The 14,911-nt window shown below is 37.3% G+C and overlaps 1 protein-coding gene across 1 annotated transcript in view; it reads left to right on the top strand.

The window, feature by feature from the left end:
- The window catches only part of Efcab5 (EF-hand calcium binding domain 5), a 141,108-nt gene that overhangs the window by 85,661 nt on the left and 40,536 nt on the right, over positions 1-14,911 (top strand). The window contains exons 15-16 of the mRNA XM_047543377.1: positions 327-541; positions 1,913-2,069. Of these exons, the coding sequence (XP_047399333.1) occupies positions 327-541; positions 1,913-2,069 (372 nt within the window). The remainder of the gene's footprint in view (positions 1-326; positions 542-1,912; positions 2,070-14,911) is intronic.

The following is a 14,911-nucleotide window of genomic DNA, read 5'->3' as shown; positions in this document are numbered from 1 at the left end:
AGGGTGGGGAGGCTTAGTACCACCTGATTCCTCGGAACTGACAGTGAAAGAGAAATGTTCTTCTAAGGAAAAAAGATAGATGCTGTCCTCATGAAGGGAGCATAGACTCCTGACAGGCAAAAATAGTATATATTACAGCTGGGGATTTAGCTCAGTGGGAAAACACAGGCTTAGCATGGATTAGGCCCTAGGTCCAATTCCCAGCACCAAAACAAAACAAATCAAAACAATAGTAGATGTCTGTTATAATAGATACTCATTTATTTTCCCTAAGATTTGAGAGAATTGTTCACTTAACTGCTTGATATCTGTTTTCTGCTTCACAGACCTACATTCAATTATCAGAAATATTCAGTTTTACAAGGAAATAAAAGATAGGAGTGCCTTCAATGGAGTTTCCTTCAATCTGTTCCAGTTTGTGCAGGTCCTAGAGACATTTGTTGGTGAAGATGCCCCCTTGAGTGTCAGTGAGAGCCTCACCTCCTTTTTTAAGAGCAGCTATGCTGAAACAAAAGAAGAAAAAATGAGTGCCTTAGAACAGGTGGGTAATATTACTTATCAATGAACAAGTGAGGTCACTATTATAAGCAAATCTCTCAACTTCAGTTGCTCCTCATGTCACTCTCCTTAAAAAAATTATCTCCAAATTTATTACTTTATTTCAGCAAGCATAGCTGTTAAATGTCTTGTTTTATTGGCAAATGCTCTAAGATCACCCTCCAGAGAACTCATTCCCTTAAAAATAACATGACTGCTCCTGGCAGGAGAGGTTTATAATATAGCTTTTTTTTTCCTTCTCTGAAGCATGAGGAGCAGATGTGTGTATGTGTGAAGATGTATGAGTGTACTGTCTTTCTGCTCTGTGAGTGTGTTTACAAATGCACATACCTAGGGGTATGTTTATGGCTTGAATACGTGTTTTTATTCTTGGGCACTCAAGTAGCACATATTTCCTAGGAACTTACTACTTTCTTGAGTGCTAGATAAATGCATATGCATCACCCAGTATAATTTATATTCTCATATGTGAAACATGAATCAGTTTCACCAAACTTATTAAGTAATCTCTTCAGCCTTATGAGTTTTCTCAACCTAATTCTAGAGTTGACTTTCTTTTTGCCTCCTCAATTGCAGTTCCCCACCACTTAAACAAAAGGCCTATATTCACTTTCTTTTTGCAATTAAATATATCTAGATATTAACTCAATTATTATCTAATTAACAGAATTAAAATAGTGAAAAAGCACAAAGGTAAATAAAATATATGCCATCAAAGTTAATATAGAAAAGAATGTTGGGCTGAGTGCAGTAGTACACACCTGTAAACCCAGCAACTTGGGAGACTGAGGCAGGATTGCAAGTTCAATGCCAACCTCAGCAACTTAGAGATGCCCTAGGTAACTTAGTAAGATTCTGTCTCAAAATATAAAATAAAAGAGCTGGGGATGTGGCTCAGTGATTAAGTTACCCTGGGTTCAATCCCAAATACCAAAAAAAAGAAAGAAAGAATTTTTAAAACACAGTAATTTTTAAATATATGAACACTCCCTTTCCCTACAAAACACATCCCTAGGAATTCAATGAGAGCACCCCATGTGTTTACCATATTTTTAATAACCAGGGAGGATGTGGGAAGGATAATCCAAGTTTCTTAAGTACAGTATCCTTCCTAAGGCAATGAGCTTTAGTCCAGTGCAGAGAATGCCTGAGTGTTTTTGGTCTAAAGGTGAAACAAGGAATGACATTAAAGGGGTTAAAATTAATAACTGCATTTTCCATTCTTATCATGGTTAACCCCCAAGTAAAGATGTTTCTATAAAAGATGCTACAGTTTTCTGGTATAAACCCAGAATGCTAGCTAGCACAATGAACATCATATCTTCTGTGCCTTGTTATCCTTTTTGTATCCCAGGTTAGACAAAATGCTTTCCAAATTCGTCGGGGACTTCTTCTAGAAGCTCTCTTTCAAAAGTGGGATAGTGATGGCTCAGGCTTCCTGGATCTGAATGAAGTTGATGAACTCTTATACACATACAAGGATGGAATGGAAAAAGAATCTATGAAGAAAGGTAAAATATAAGAATGTTCTTGTTTAAGTTGTGGTTACAACTTGGTTTCAAGTTTTCCAGAAAAAAAACAAACATTAAAACCAAACATTAAAAACCAAACATTGATTTAGTCAAAACCATCAGATACTGCTTCCTACTTACTAGTATGACTATCATTTTTTAAATGGAAAATAAGTGTTGGCAAGGATGTAGAGAAATAGGAATCCTGGTACATTTGTCAGCATGATCAGGAGTGGATCAGAGTACTGTGTTCAAAACCTTAACTCTACATAGATTCCTTCTATGGACCTGAATTCCCTCACTGGAGGTTGAGAGAATCCAAACCATGCTACAATTCTGCCTGATTTCTCTTATTTTCTCTCTTTGTCTTCACAAGGTCTGAACTACTCTCTCAAATCTGACTGGTTTGCAAATTTCTCTTCAGTTTACTAAATTATTCTCCTTAATGACTTTTTTTCCTCCTTTATTATATTTTCCCCTTCTAATCATTACTTCCCAAGCAAAAGCTACTAAAATTCTCATTCCAGTAAAATAAATTCCTTTCTTCATTAGATCCCAGTTTAAATGATTTTGCTTTTCACTGGGTTTAAAGATCTATCCAGTGACTTTTATATACCAGATTGCCAATTTTTAAAGTGTGTAGTGCATGGGTTCATTAAGTTCTTCAACCTTTTCCAAAAAAATCATATTGTTGATCTTCAAATGTGCCTAAGTTTATCAATTGTGATGTTCTCTTCAGTAACTATGTCATCTGTAAACTTTAAATTACAGTGCACTGCTTGTCTAAGAGAGCACCCAAAGAGTTAGCTATTCCCTTTATTTACTTATTTTTAAAATATTTTCTTGTTGTGGATATACACAATACATTTATATTATTATTTAATTTTTTATGTGGTGCTGAGGATCGAACCCAGGGCCTCACACATGCTAGGCAAGCGCTACCATTTAGCCACAATCCCAGCCCCTATTCCCTTTAATTTTCTATTTAAATGACAAGATTTGCCTTAATGTTTAAATTTCTACTTACATAGTATACTTAATGAAATTTTAAAAGGCATAAAGAGGTGGTTCCTGCTTATAAGCTGGGCAGATTTCATAGCATAGAACCATAATCTACAGAGAACCTTAGACAATGGTTGGGATGGCAAGGTTCCAATACTGGGTCTTCACTAACTGGACATGTGACCCTGGGCCTGGTACTTAACCTCCACAGACTTAGATTTCCTGTTGTAAAGTGAAAGAGTAAGACATGATGGTTTTTTTTTTTCTTTTCATATCAAATTTTTATTAAAGATCTTAGTCATTTTTTTTATTTCTTTTTTTTTTAATTTTTTTTTTTATGTTTACATAGGGTAATGATGTTTATTTTATTTTTCCCCCTCGCCCCCACCCCTCCCACCCCTCTTTTCCCTCTACACAGTCCTTCTTTCCTTCATTCTTACCGCTCTCCTTAGCCTAACTCTAAACCTAACCCTAAACCTAATGCTAGCCCCTCCCACCCCCCATTATATGTCCTCATCCGCTTATCAGCGAGATCATTCGTCCTTTAGTTTTTTGAGATTGGCTTATCTCACTTAGCATGATATTCTCCAATTTCGACCATTTGCCTACAAATGCCATAATTTTATCATTCTTCATTGCGGAGTAATATTCCATTGTATAAATATGCCACAGTTTCTTTATCCATTCATCAACTGAAGGGCATCTAGGTTGGTTCCACAATCTGGCTATGGTGAATTGAGCAGCAATGAACATTGATGTGGCTGTATCTGTGTAGTATGCTGATTTTAAGTCCTTTGGGTATAGGCCAAGGAGTGGGATAGCTGGGTCAAATGGTGTTTCCATTCCAAGCTTTCTGAGGAATCTCCACACTGCTTTCCAGAGTGGCTGCACTAATTTGCAACCCCACCAGCAATGTATGAGTGTTCCTTTTTCACCACATCCTCGCCAACACCTATTGTTGCTTGTATTCTTGATAATCGCCATTCTAATTGGGGTGAGATGAAATCTTAGGGTAGTTTTGATTTGCATTTCCCTTATTACTAGGGATGTTGAACATTTTTTCATATATCTGTTGATTACTTGTACATCTTCTTCTGTGAAGTGTCTGTTCATTTCCTTAGCCCATTTGTTGATTGGATTATTTGTATTCTTCGTGTAGAGTTTTTTGAGTTCTTTATAGATTCTGGAAATTAGCGCTCTATCTGAGGTATGGTTGGCAAAGATATTCTCCCACTCTGTAGGCTCTCTCTTCACATTTCTGATAGTTTCCTTTGCTGAGAGAAAGCTTTTTAGTTTGAATCTATCCCAGTTGTTGATTCTTGCTTTTATTTCTTGTGCTATGGGAGTCCTGTTAAGGAAGTCTGATCCTAAGCCAACAAGTTGAAGATTTGGACCTACTTTTTCTTCTATAAGATGCAGGGTCTCTGGTCTGATTCCGAGGTCCTTGATCCATTTTGAGTTGAGTTTTGTGTAGGGTGAGAGATAGGGGTTTAATTTCATTCTATTGCATATGGTTTTCCAGTTTTCCCAGCACCATTTGTTGAAGAGGCTATCTTTTCTCCATTGCATATTGTTGGAACCTTTGTCGAGTATGAGAAAATTGTATTTATTTGGGTTTGTGTCCATGTTCTCTATTCTGTACCATTGATCTACCTGTCTATTTTGGTACCAATACCATGCCGTTTTTGTTACTATTGCTTTGTAGTAGAGTTTAAGATCTGGTATTGCAATACCCCCTGCTTCGCTCTTGCTATTGAGGATTGCTTTAGCTATTCTGGGTTTTTTATTCTTCCAGATGAATTTCATGATTGCTTGCTCTATTTCTGCAAGGTACATCATTGGGATTTTAATTGGAATTGCATTGAATCTGTATAGCACTTTAGGCAGTATAGCCATTTTGACGATATTAATTCTGCCTATCCAGGAACATGGGAGATCTTTCCATCTTCTAAGGTTTTCTTTAATTTCTTTCTTTAGTGTTCTGTAGTTCTCATTGTAGAGGTCTTTCACCTCTTTTGTGAGATTGATTCCCAAGTATTTTATTTTTTTCGATGCTATTGTGAATGGGGAAGTTTTCCTAATTTCTCTTTCTGAAGATTCATCACTTATGTATAAAAATGCATTGGATTTATGAGCATTGATCTTGTAACCTGCTACTTTACTGAATTCACTTATGAGTTCTAAAAGTTTTCTGGTGGAATTTCCAGGTTCCTCTAAATATATAATCATGTCATCAGCGAACAGGGATAGTTTGAGTTCTTCTTTTCCTATTCGTATCCCTTTAATTTCTTTCGTTTGTCTGATTGCTCTGGCTAGAGTCTCAAGGACGATGATGAATAGAAGCGGTGAAAGAGGGCATCCCTGCCTTGTTCCAGTTTTTAGAGGGAATGCTTTCAGTTTTTCACCATTTAGAATGATATTCGCCATGGGCTTAGCGTAGATTGCCTTTATAATGTTTAGGAATGTTCCCACTACCCCAATTTTTTCTAGTGTTTTGAGCATGAAGGGATGTTGTATTTTATCGAATGCTTTTTCTGCATCTATTGAAATAATCATGTGATTCTTAACTTTAAGTCTGTTGATATGGTGAATGACATTTATTGATTTCCGAATGTTGAACCAACCTTGCATCCCTGGGACAAAACCCACTTGATCGTGGTGCACTATCTTTTTAATATATATTTGTATGCGATTTGCTAAAATTTTGTTGAGAATTTTTGCATCGATGTTCATTAAGGATATTGGTCTGAAATTTTCTTTCCTCGATGTGTCTCTGTCTGGTTTAGGTATCAGGGTGATATTGGCTTCATAGAACGAGTTTGGTAGGGTTCCCTCCTCTTCTATTTCATGGAATAGTTTGAGGAGTATTGGAATGAGCTCTTCTTTAAAGGTTTTGTAGAACTCGGCTGAGAACCCATCTGGTCCTGGACTTTTCTTTGTTGGTAGGCTTTTGATGACCTCTTCTATTTCATTGCTTGAAATTGGTTTATTTAAGTTGTGTATGTCCTCCTCGTTCAGTTTAGGTAGTTCATATGTCTCTAGAAATTTGTTGATGTCTTCGAGGTTTTCTGTTTTGTTGGAGTATAGATTTTCGAAATAGCTTCTAATTATGTTTTGTATTTCAGTCGTGTCTGTTGTGATATTTCCTTGTTCATTCCGAATTTTAGTAATTTGAGTTTTCTCCCTCTTTCTCTTTGTTAGTGTGGCTAAGGGTTTATCAATTTTATTTATTTTTTCGAAGAACCAACTATTTATTTTGTTAATTTTTCCGATTGTTTCTTTTGTTTCGATTTCGTTGATTTCGGCTCTGATTTTAACTATTTCCTGTTTTCTACTACTTTTGGTATTGGTCTGCTCTTCTTTTTCTAGTGCTTTGAGCTGTAGTGTTAAGTCGTTTATTTGTTGATTTCTACTTCTTTTTTTGAATGCACCCCATGAAATAAATCTTCCTCTAAGTACTGCTTTCATAGTGTCCCAGAGATTTTGATATGATGTGTCTTTGTTCTCGTTTACTTCTAAGAATTTTTTTATTTCCCTCCTGATGTCTTCTGTTATCCATTCATCATATAATAGTGTATTATTTAGTCTCCAGGTATTAGAGAAGTTTCTGTTTTTTATTCTGTCATTTATTTCTAATTTCAATCCATTATGATCTGATAGAGTACAAGGCAGTATCTCTATCTTCTTGTATTTGCTAACAGTAGCTTTGTGGCATAAAATATGGTCTATTTTAGAGAAGGATCCATGTGCTGCTGAGAAGAAAGTGTATTCGTTCTTTGTTGGATGGTATATTCTATATATGTCAGTTAAGTCTAAATTGCTGATTGTGTTGTTGAGATCTATAGTTTCTTTATTCAATTTTTGTTTGGACGATCTATCCAGTGGTGAGAGAGGTGTGTTAAAATCGCCTAGTATTATTGTGTTGTGGTCTATTTGATTTCTGTAATTGAGAAGGATTTGTTTGACGTACGTGGATGAGCCAATGTTCGGGGCATAGATATTTATGATTGTTATGTCTTGCTGATTTATGCTTCCCTTAAGCAGCATGTAATGTCCTTCTTTATCCCTTCTGACTAGTTTTGGTTTGAAGTCCACATTATCTGAGATGAGGATGGATACTCCAGCTTTTTTGCTGTGTCCGTGTGCATGGTATGTTTTTCCCCATCCTTTCACCTTTAGTCTATGGGTGTCTCTTTCTATGAGATGAGTCTCTTGCAGGCAGCATATTGTTGGATTTTTCTTTTTAATCCAATCTGCCAGTCTGTGTCTTTTGATTGATGAATTCAGGCCATTAACATTCAGGGTTATTATTGTGATATGATTTGTATTCCCAGTCAATTGACTCATATTTGTTTTTGACATGATTTGGTTTCTCCTTTATTTGGCTATTCCTTTAGGCTAGCACCTCCTGTTGCTGATTTGCATCGTTGTTTTTCATCTCTTCCTCATGGAATATTTTGCTGAGAATGTTCTGTAATGCTGGCTTTCTTTTTGTAAATTCCTTTAGCTTTTGTTTATCATGGAAGGATCTTATTTCATCGTCAAATTTGAAGGTAAGTTTTGCTGGGTATAAGATTCTTGGTTGGCATCCGTTTTCTTTCAGGGCTTGGTAAATGTTGTTCCAGGCCCTTCTAGCTTTTAGGGTCTGGATTGAAAAATCTGCTGATATTCTTATTGGTTTCCCTCTGAATGTAATTTGATTCTTTTCTCTCGCGGCCTTTAAAATTCTGTCTTTATTTTGTATGTTAGGTATTTTCATAATAATGTGCCTTGGTGTGGGTCTGTTGTAATTTTGTATGTTTGGAGTTCTATAAGCCTCTTGTACTTGGTTTTCCATTTCATTCTTCAGATTTGGGAAATTTTCTGTTATTATTTCATTGAAAGATTGTTCATTCCTTTGGTTTGTTTCTCTAAGCCTTCCTCAATCCCAATAATTCTTAAATTTGGCCTTTTCATGATATCCCATAATTCTTGTAGATTCTGTTCATGATTTCTTACCATCTTTTCTGTTTGGCCAACTTTGCTTTCAAGATTAAATAATTTGTCTTCAATGTCTGAGGTTCTGTCTTCCAGGTGTTCTATCCTATTGGTTATGCTTTCTATGGAGTTTTTAACTTGGTTTATTGTTTCCTTCATTTCAAGTATTTCAGTTTGGTTTTTTTTTTTCAGTATCTCTAACTCTTTATTGAAATGATCTCTTGCGTCCCGTATTTGGTCTTTTAACTGTTGATTGGTGCGATCATTTAATGCCTGCATTTGCTCTTTCATCTCCTCCTTCAATGCCTGCATTTGCTCTTTCATCTCCTCATTAGCTTCCCTGATCGTTTTAATTACGTACATTCTGAACTCCCTTTATGACATTTCTTCTGCTGTGCTGTCATTGGGTTTTATTGATGTAGTATCTAGGTTTGTTTGGGACATTTTCTTCCCTTGTTTTCTCATATTGGTCAGTTGTCAGTGGGACCCTGAGATATTGCAGTTTTCCGCTATTGGCTTATAGTGTCCCGGTAGATTTCCAGTGTATCACCTCCCAGCCTTCAGTAGCCTGATGTCTTGGAGGAATCTGATAAAGCAGCTCATCCAAAGAAAACTGCCCCTAGCCCCCTACTGGTTCCACGGTTTGGAACTGGCTCTGTGCGGAAATGCTCTCACTGTGGGCCTGCACCGTGCAGCTGGCCGTGTGGGAGGAGCCCACTGCCGGAGTGTGGAAGGCTACCTTGGGAAGACTCTAGCTGCCCTGCCCGGCTCCAATATGCCACCTCTATCTGGGCCTGCCACCCGGGCTGAGCTTTACCCAGTGGGCACACTCACCCGTGGCTCTATTTCAGTCCGAGTCTCTCAATGCCTCCCCTTCTTAACTCCTGGGTTCTGGAGCGACTGGGGGTGCAGTCTCCCTCTAGGCTGCCATCTTGGATCGCCCCGTGAAGAGAGCCTGCAGCCGGAGTGGGCAGAGCCACCTGAAGAGGTCTCTGGCTGCCCTGCCCTGATCCCAGAGGCTGCTTGCGGATCGAGGCTCTCCGCTGGTTCATTGCCGGAGTATGCTACGCTGCAGTGGCTCCGGGACTCGGAGCTTGTTCTGGTCAGAAAGGCTCTTACTAGCGGGCCAGTTCTGTTCCGAGAACCTGGAGAAGCTGGCTGTGTGGGCGGGGCCCACCGCCGGAGTGCCTCTTAGTCATTTTTTAAATGAATATCCTTTTATTGGATTTTTCCCAATTGAAAATGAAATTTCATTTTACATCTGTAATTAGAAATAACACTTAAAATGGAACTGTACAAATTTAGGTCAAAATAAATAATATGTGAATTTGTGACTTCATAAGAGACATAATGAATTTAAGAATTAAGGAATCTAAAAATAATGTTATAAGCGAATTCCATATATTGGATTATATGGACTTACATATAATTGAAGCGCAACTCTAGGGATAGGTAAAAGCACAAAATGTAAAGCCCAACAGACTGACCACAAGCCACCAGTGGAGTACCAGCTGCCTGCTGTTGCCTGAAAGTTCACTATCACAGTACCTGCAGGTTTGGTTATATGTGACTACCACCATTTTGAGACAACAGCCAGGACTTGTAGGTCCCCTGGCTGGACTGACTGATCCCCATCTCTAGGATCCCTCAGCCTGACCGATCACTCCCTGCCTCCAGGGACCTCACATCAACTGACTGCTCCCCACCACTAGGACCCCCAGATTGACTGATTGCACCCCGCCTCCAGGATCCCACAACCAGACCAACCGCACCCCGCCTCCAGGACCTCCAGCCAACCACGCCCACACCCCAAGCTGCAGCTCCCCATTTGCCACACATTTGAAAGCCAGAGTGGCTATCTTGGATAATCCTGGAAGCTGTATCTCCCATCTTTATATGGGGCAAATCTCATCCTGAGACACCTACTGGAGACTTGAAGCTCATTGTCAGGTTACTGAAGACTGGCAGGTTTGAATACTATATAACTGTTATAGTGTAAATTTTCTTTTTTCTCCTTATTGAAAAATTTTAACTTTTTATTTCTTTACTTTTCTCACTCTCTTTTCCTTTTGTTTACCTGTTCCCTCAGAGTCTCTTTCTCCCTTTTTGCATGCTAACAACCGACTTCTTTTGGTTACACTCTCACTCCTTCTATGATCTAGAACTTCTATATATTCTTTAATTATCCCATTAACAGCTACATCCTACACCCCTCTAGCATCCTCTTTGTCCTCCATTAGAAACTGCAGACCTTATTGCAAATCTGTTTTACTGAAGATAATGATTGAACTCATTCTGTTTATTATGACAATATTGTTAACATCCTCATAGGGGCTATTTGGTTTCGGGTTGCATACTGTCTGAACTGGGCACTGCTAATATTGATCTCCCCCTTAAAGAAAAGGTTTTGGAAACCTATAGAGTCACTATAAGCCTATAGGGGGGAAAGTGCAATACCCCAGATCTGCACTGCTGGAGGGGAAGATACATGAAAAAACAAGGGAAGAAAATGATCCAAACAAACCTAGATTCTATAGTAATAGAATCCAGTGACAGCATGGTAGAAGAAATGTCAGAAAAGGACTTCAGATTATACATAATTAAAATGATTCATGAAGCAAAGGATGAGATAAGAGAGCAAATGTAGGCAATGAATGATCATATTAATAAGCTTGAAAGAGCAACTGAGGGAAGCAAAAGAACATTTCAACGAAGAGAGATTCTCAAAACAAAACACGGATATCCTTGAAATGAAGGAAACAATAAGCCAAATAAAAAACTCAATGGAAAGCATCACCAACAGTCTAGACCCTTGGAAGACAGAACCTCAGACAAGATATTTAATCTTGAAGACAAAATATTTAATCTTGAAAATAAAGTTGCCCAAACAGAGAAGATGGTAAGAAATCATGAACAGAATCTCCAAGAACTATGGGACATCATGAAAAGACCAAATTTAAGAATTATTGGGATTGAGAAAGGCACAGAGATACAAACCAAAGGAATGAACAACCTATTCAATGAAATAATATCAGAAAATCTCCCAAGCCTGAAGAATGAAATGGAAAATCAAAAGAAGAGACTTACAGAACACCAAATGCACAAAATCACAACAGATCCACACCAAGGCACATTATAATGAAAATGTCTGACATACAAAATAAAGATGTGATTTTGAAGGCTGCGAGAGAAAAGCATCAGATTGCATACAGGGGGAAACCAATACAGATATCAGCAGATTTCTCAGCCCAGACTCTAAAAGCTAGAAGGGCCTAAAACAACATATTTAAAGCTCTGAAAAAGAACATGGTTGCCATCCAGGAATCCTATACCCAGCAAAACTAACCTTCAGATTTGAAGATGAAATAAAATCCTTCCATGATAAACAAAAGTTAAAAGAATTTACAGATAGAAAGCCTGCACTACAGAATGTTCTCAACAAAATATTCCATGAGGAAGAAATGAAAAACAACAATGGAGGTCAGCAAAGGGAGGAACTACCTTAGAGAAAAACCACTCAAAGGAGAAACCAAGCCAAACTAAAAACCAAAAATAAGCCAAATGACTGGGAATACAAATCATGTCTCAATAATAACCCTGAACATTAATGGCCTAAACTCATCAGTCAAAAGACATAGACAGGTAGAATGGATTAAAAAGAAAGACCCAACAATATGCTGCCTGCAAGAGACTCGTCTCATAGAAAAAGACATCCACAGACTAAAGGTGAAAGGATGGGAAAAAAACCTACTACACACATGGACTCAGTAAAAAAGCAGGGGGTTCCATCCTTATTTCAGATAAAGTGGACTTCAAGCCAAAGTTAGTCAGAAGGGATAAAGAAGGACATTTCTTACTGCTTAAGGGAACCATAAATCAGGAAGAAATAATGATCATAAATATTTTTGCCCCAAACAATGGGGCATCCCTGTACATCAAACAAATCCTTCTCAATTCCAGGAATCAAACAGACCACAACACAATAATTCTGGGTGACTTTAACACACCACTGTCACCACTGGATAGATCTTCCAAACAAAAACCAACCAAAGAAAACATAGAACTCAATAACACAATCAATAACTTAGACTTAACAGACATATATAGAATATTCCATCCATCAATGAGCAAATTCACTTTCTTCTCAGCAGCACATGGGAGCTTCTTGAAAATAGACCATATGTTATGCCACAAAGCAGCCCTTAGGAAATGCAAAAAATAGAGATACTGCCTTGTGTTCTATCAGATCATAATGGACTGAGAGTAGAAATCAATGACAAAATAAAAACCAGAAATTACTCCAACACCTGGAGACTAAATAAAATGCTATCAAATGAAGCTGGATAACAAAAAACATCAGGGAGGAGATAAAAAATATTCTTAGAGGTAAATGAGTACAATGATACAACATATCAAAATCTCTGGGACACTATGAAAGCAGTACTAAGAGGAAAATTCATTGCATGGAGTGTATTCAAGAAAAGAATAAAAAGTCAACTACTAAATGACCTAACATCACAGCTCAAAGCCCTAGAAAAAGAAGAACAGAACAACACCAAAAGTAGTAGAAGAAAGGAAATAATTAGAATCAGAACTGAAATCAAGAAATTGAAACAAAAGAAACAATTTGAAAAATTGACAAAACAAAAAGTTGATTCTTTTAAAAAGTAAACAAAATAGACAAACCCTTAGCCACACTAACAAAGAGGAGAGAGAAAACTCAAATTACTAAAATTCGTGATGAAAAAGGTAGTATCATGACAGACACTACTAAAATACATAACATAATGAGAAGCTACTTTGAAAATCTATATTCCAACAAAATAGAAACTACCAAAGACACTGACAAATTTCTAGAGACATATGATCCTCCCAAACTGAACCAGGAGGACATACACAATTTAAACAGATCAATATCAAGCAATGAAATAGAAGAAGTCAAAAAGCCTACCAACCAAGAAAAGACCAGGACCAGACGAATTCTTAGCCGAGGTCTACAAGACCTTCAAAGAAGAACTCATTCCAATACTTCTCAAAGTATTCCAGGAAATAGAAAAGGAGGGAACCCTACCAAACTCTTTCTATGAAGCTAATATCACCCTCATACCCAAACCAGGCAAAGAAATTAAAGGGATATGAATAGGAAAAGAGGAACTTAAGCTGTCACTATTTGCTATGACATGATTCTCTATTTAGAGGATCCAAAAACTCCTCCCATATAAGTACAGTAACCTCATACTAGACAAAGGTGCCAAAAACATACAATGGAAAAAAGATAGTCTGTTCAACGAATGGTGCTGGGAAAACTGGAAATCCATATGCAGTAAAATGAAATTAAACCCCTATCTCGCCCTGTACAAAACTCAACTCAAAATGGATCAAGGATCTAGGAATTAGACCCTTCATCAAACAGAAGAAAAAGTAGGCCCGAATCTCCATCACATTGGCTTAGGACCAGACTTCCTTAACAAGACCCCCATAACGCAAGAAATAAAAGCAAGAATCAATAAATGGAATAGATTCAAACTAAAAAGTTTTTTCTCAGCACAGGAAACAATCAATAATGTGAAAAGAGAGCCTACAGAGTGGGAGAAAAATCTTTTCCACACACACTTCAGACAGAGCACTCATCTCCAAAGTTTATAAAGAACTTAAAAAACTTTACACCCAAAATACAAAGAACCCAATTAATAAATGAGCTAAGGAAATGGGCAGATACTTCACAGAAGAAGATATACAGGTGATCAACAAATATATGAAAAAGTGCTCATCATCCCTAGTAATTAGAGAAATGCAAATTAAAATCACCCTAAGATTTCATCTAACTCCAATTAGAATGGCTATTATCAAGAACACAAGCAATAATAAGTGTTGGTGTGGATGTGAGGAAAAGGCTCACTCATACATTGCTGGTGGAGTTGCAAATTAGTACAGCCACTCTGGAAAGCAGTGTGGAGATTCCTCAGAAAGCTTGGAATGGACCCACCATTTAACCCAGCTATCCCACTCCTCAGTTTATACACAAAGGACTTAAAATCAGTACACTACAGTGATGCAGCCACATCAATGTACATAGCAGCTCACTTCACAAAAGCTAGATTGTGGAACCAACCTAGATGCCCTTCAGTTGATGAATGGATAAAGAAACTGTGGTATATATACACAATGGAATATTACTCAGCCATAAAAAAGAAATAAAATTATGGCATTTGCTGGTAAATGGATGAAGTTAGAAAATATCATGCTAAGTAAAATAGGCCAAGCCCAAAAAACCAAAGGCCAAATATTTTCTTTGATAAGTGCCTGACAATACATAACGAGGGGAGGTGATGGGGGGAAGAGAAGAATGAAGGAACTTTGGATGGTGTAGAGGAAAAAGGTGTGGGAGAGGGTGGGGATGGAAAAACAGTAGAATGAAACAGACAGTATTACCCTAAATATATGTATGATTACATGAATGGTGTGAATCTACATTGTGTACAACCATAGAAATGAAAAGTTGTACCCCATTTCTGTACAATGAATCAAAATGTGTCTGTAAAAATAAAAATATTTTAAAAAAAAGAGAAAGAAAAAAAATGGGGCAGTCTGAAAAAAAAAAAAAAAAAAGCCCAGCAAATGAGAAAGTAATGAGGAGGCAGAATGAAATGTCTGAAAGTGCAAAAAAATAACCATTAATTCTCTCCAAGAACAGACTTACACAAATGACTCTCAATAAACATGTATTGATAGTCACCTGGTTCCAGATAACTGTTGAGCTGATGACAGTATAGAAGAGTTAGTTTCTACTCTCTAAAAGGAAAGAAAATTCTAAATTTGAGTATTAACAGTTCTTTTGTTTGTTTATTTTTTTGTTCCACTCT

Source organism: Sciurus carolinensis, chromosome 3 (assembly GCF_902686445.1).
Source record: "Sciurus carolinensis chromosome 3, mSciCar1.2, whole genome shotgun sequence".
Taxonomy (NCBI): Eukaryota; Metazoa; Chordata; class Mammalia; order Rodentia; family Sciuridae; genus Sciurus; species Sciurus carolinensis.
This window is presented reverse-complemented; position numbering and strand designations above follow the sequence as displayed.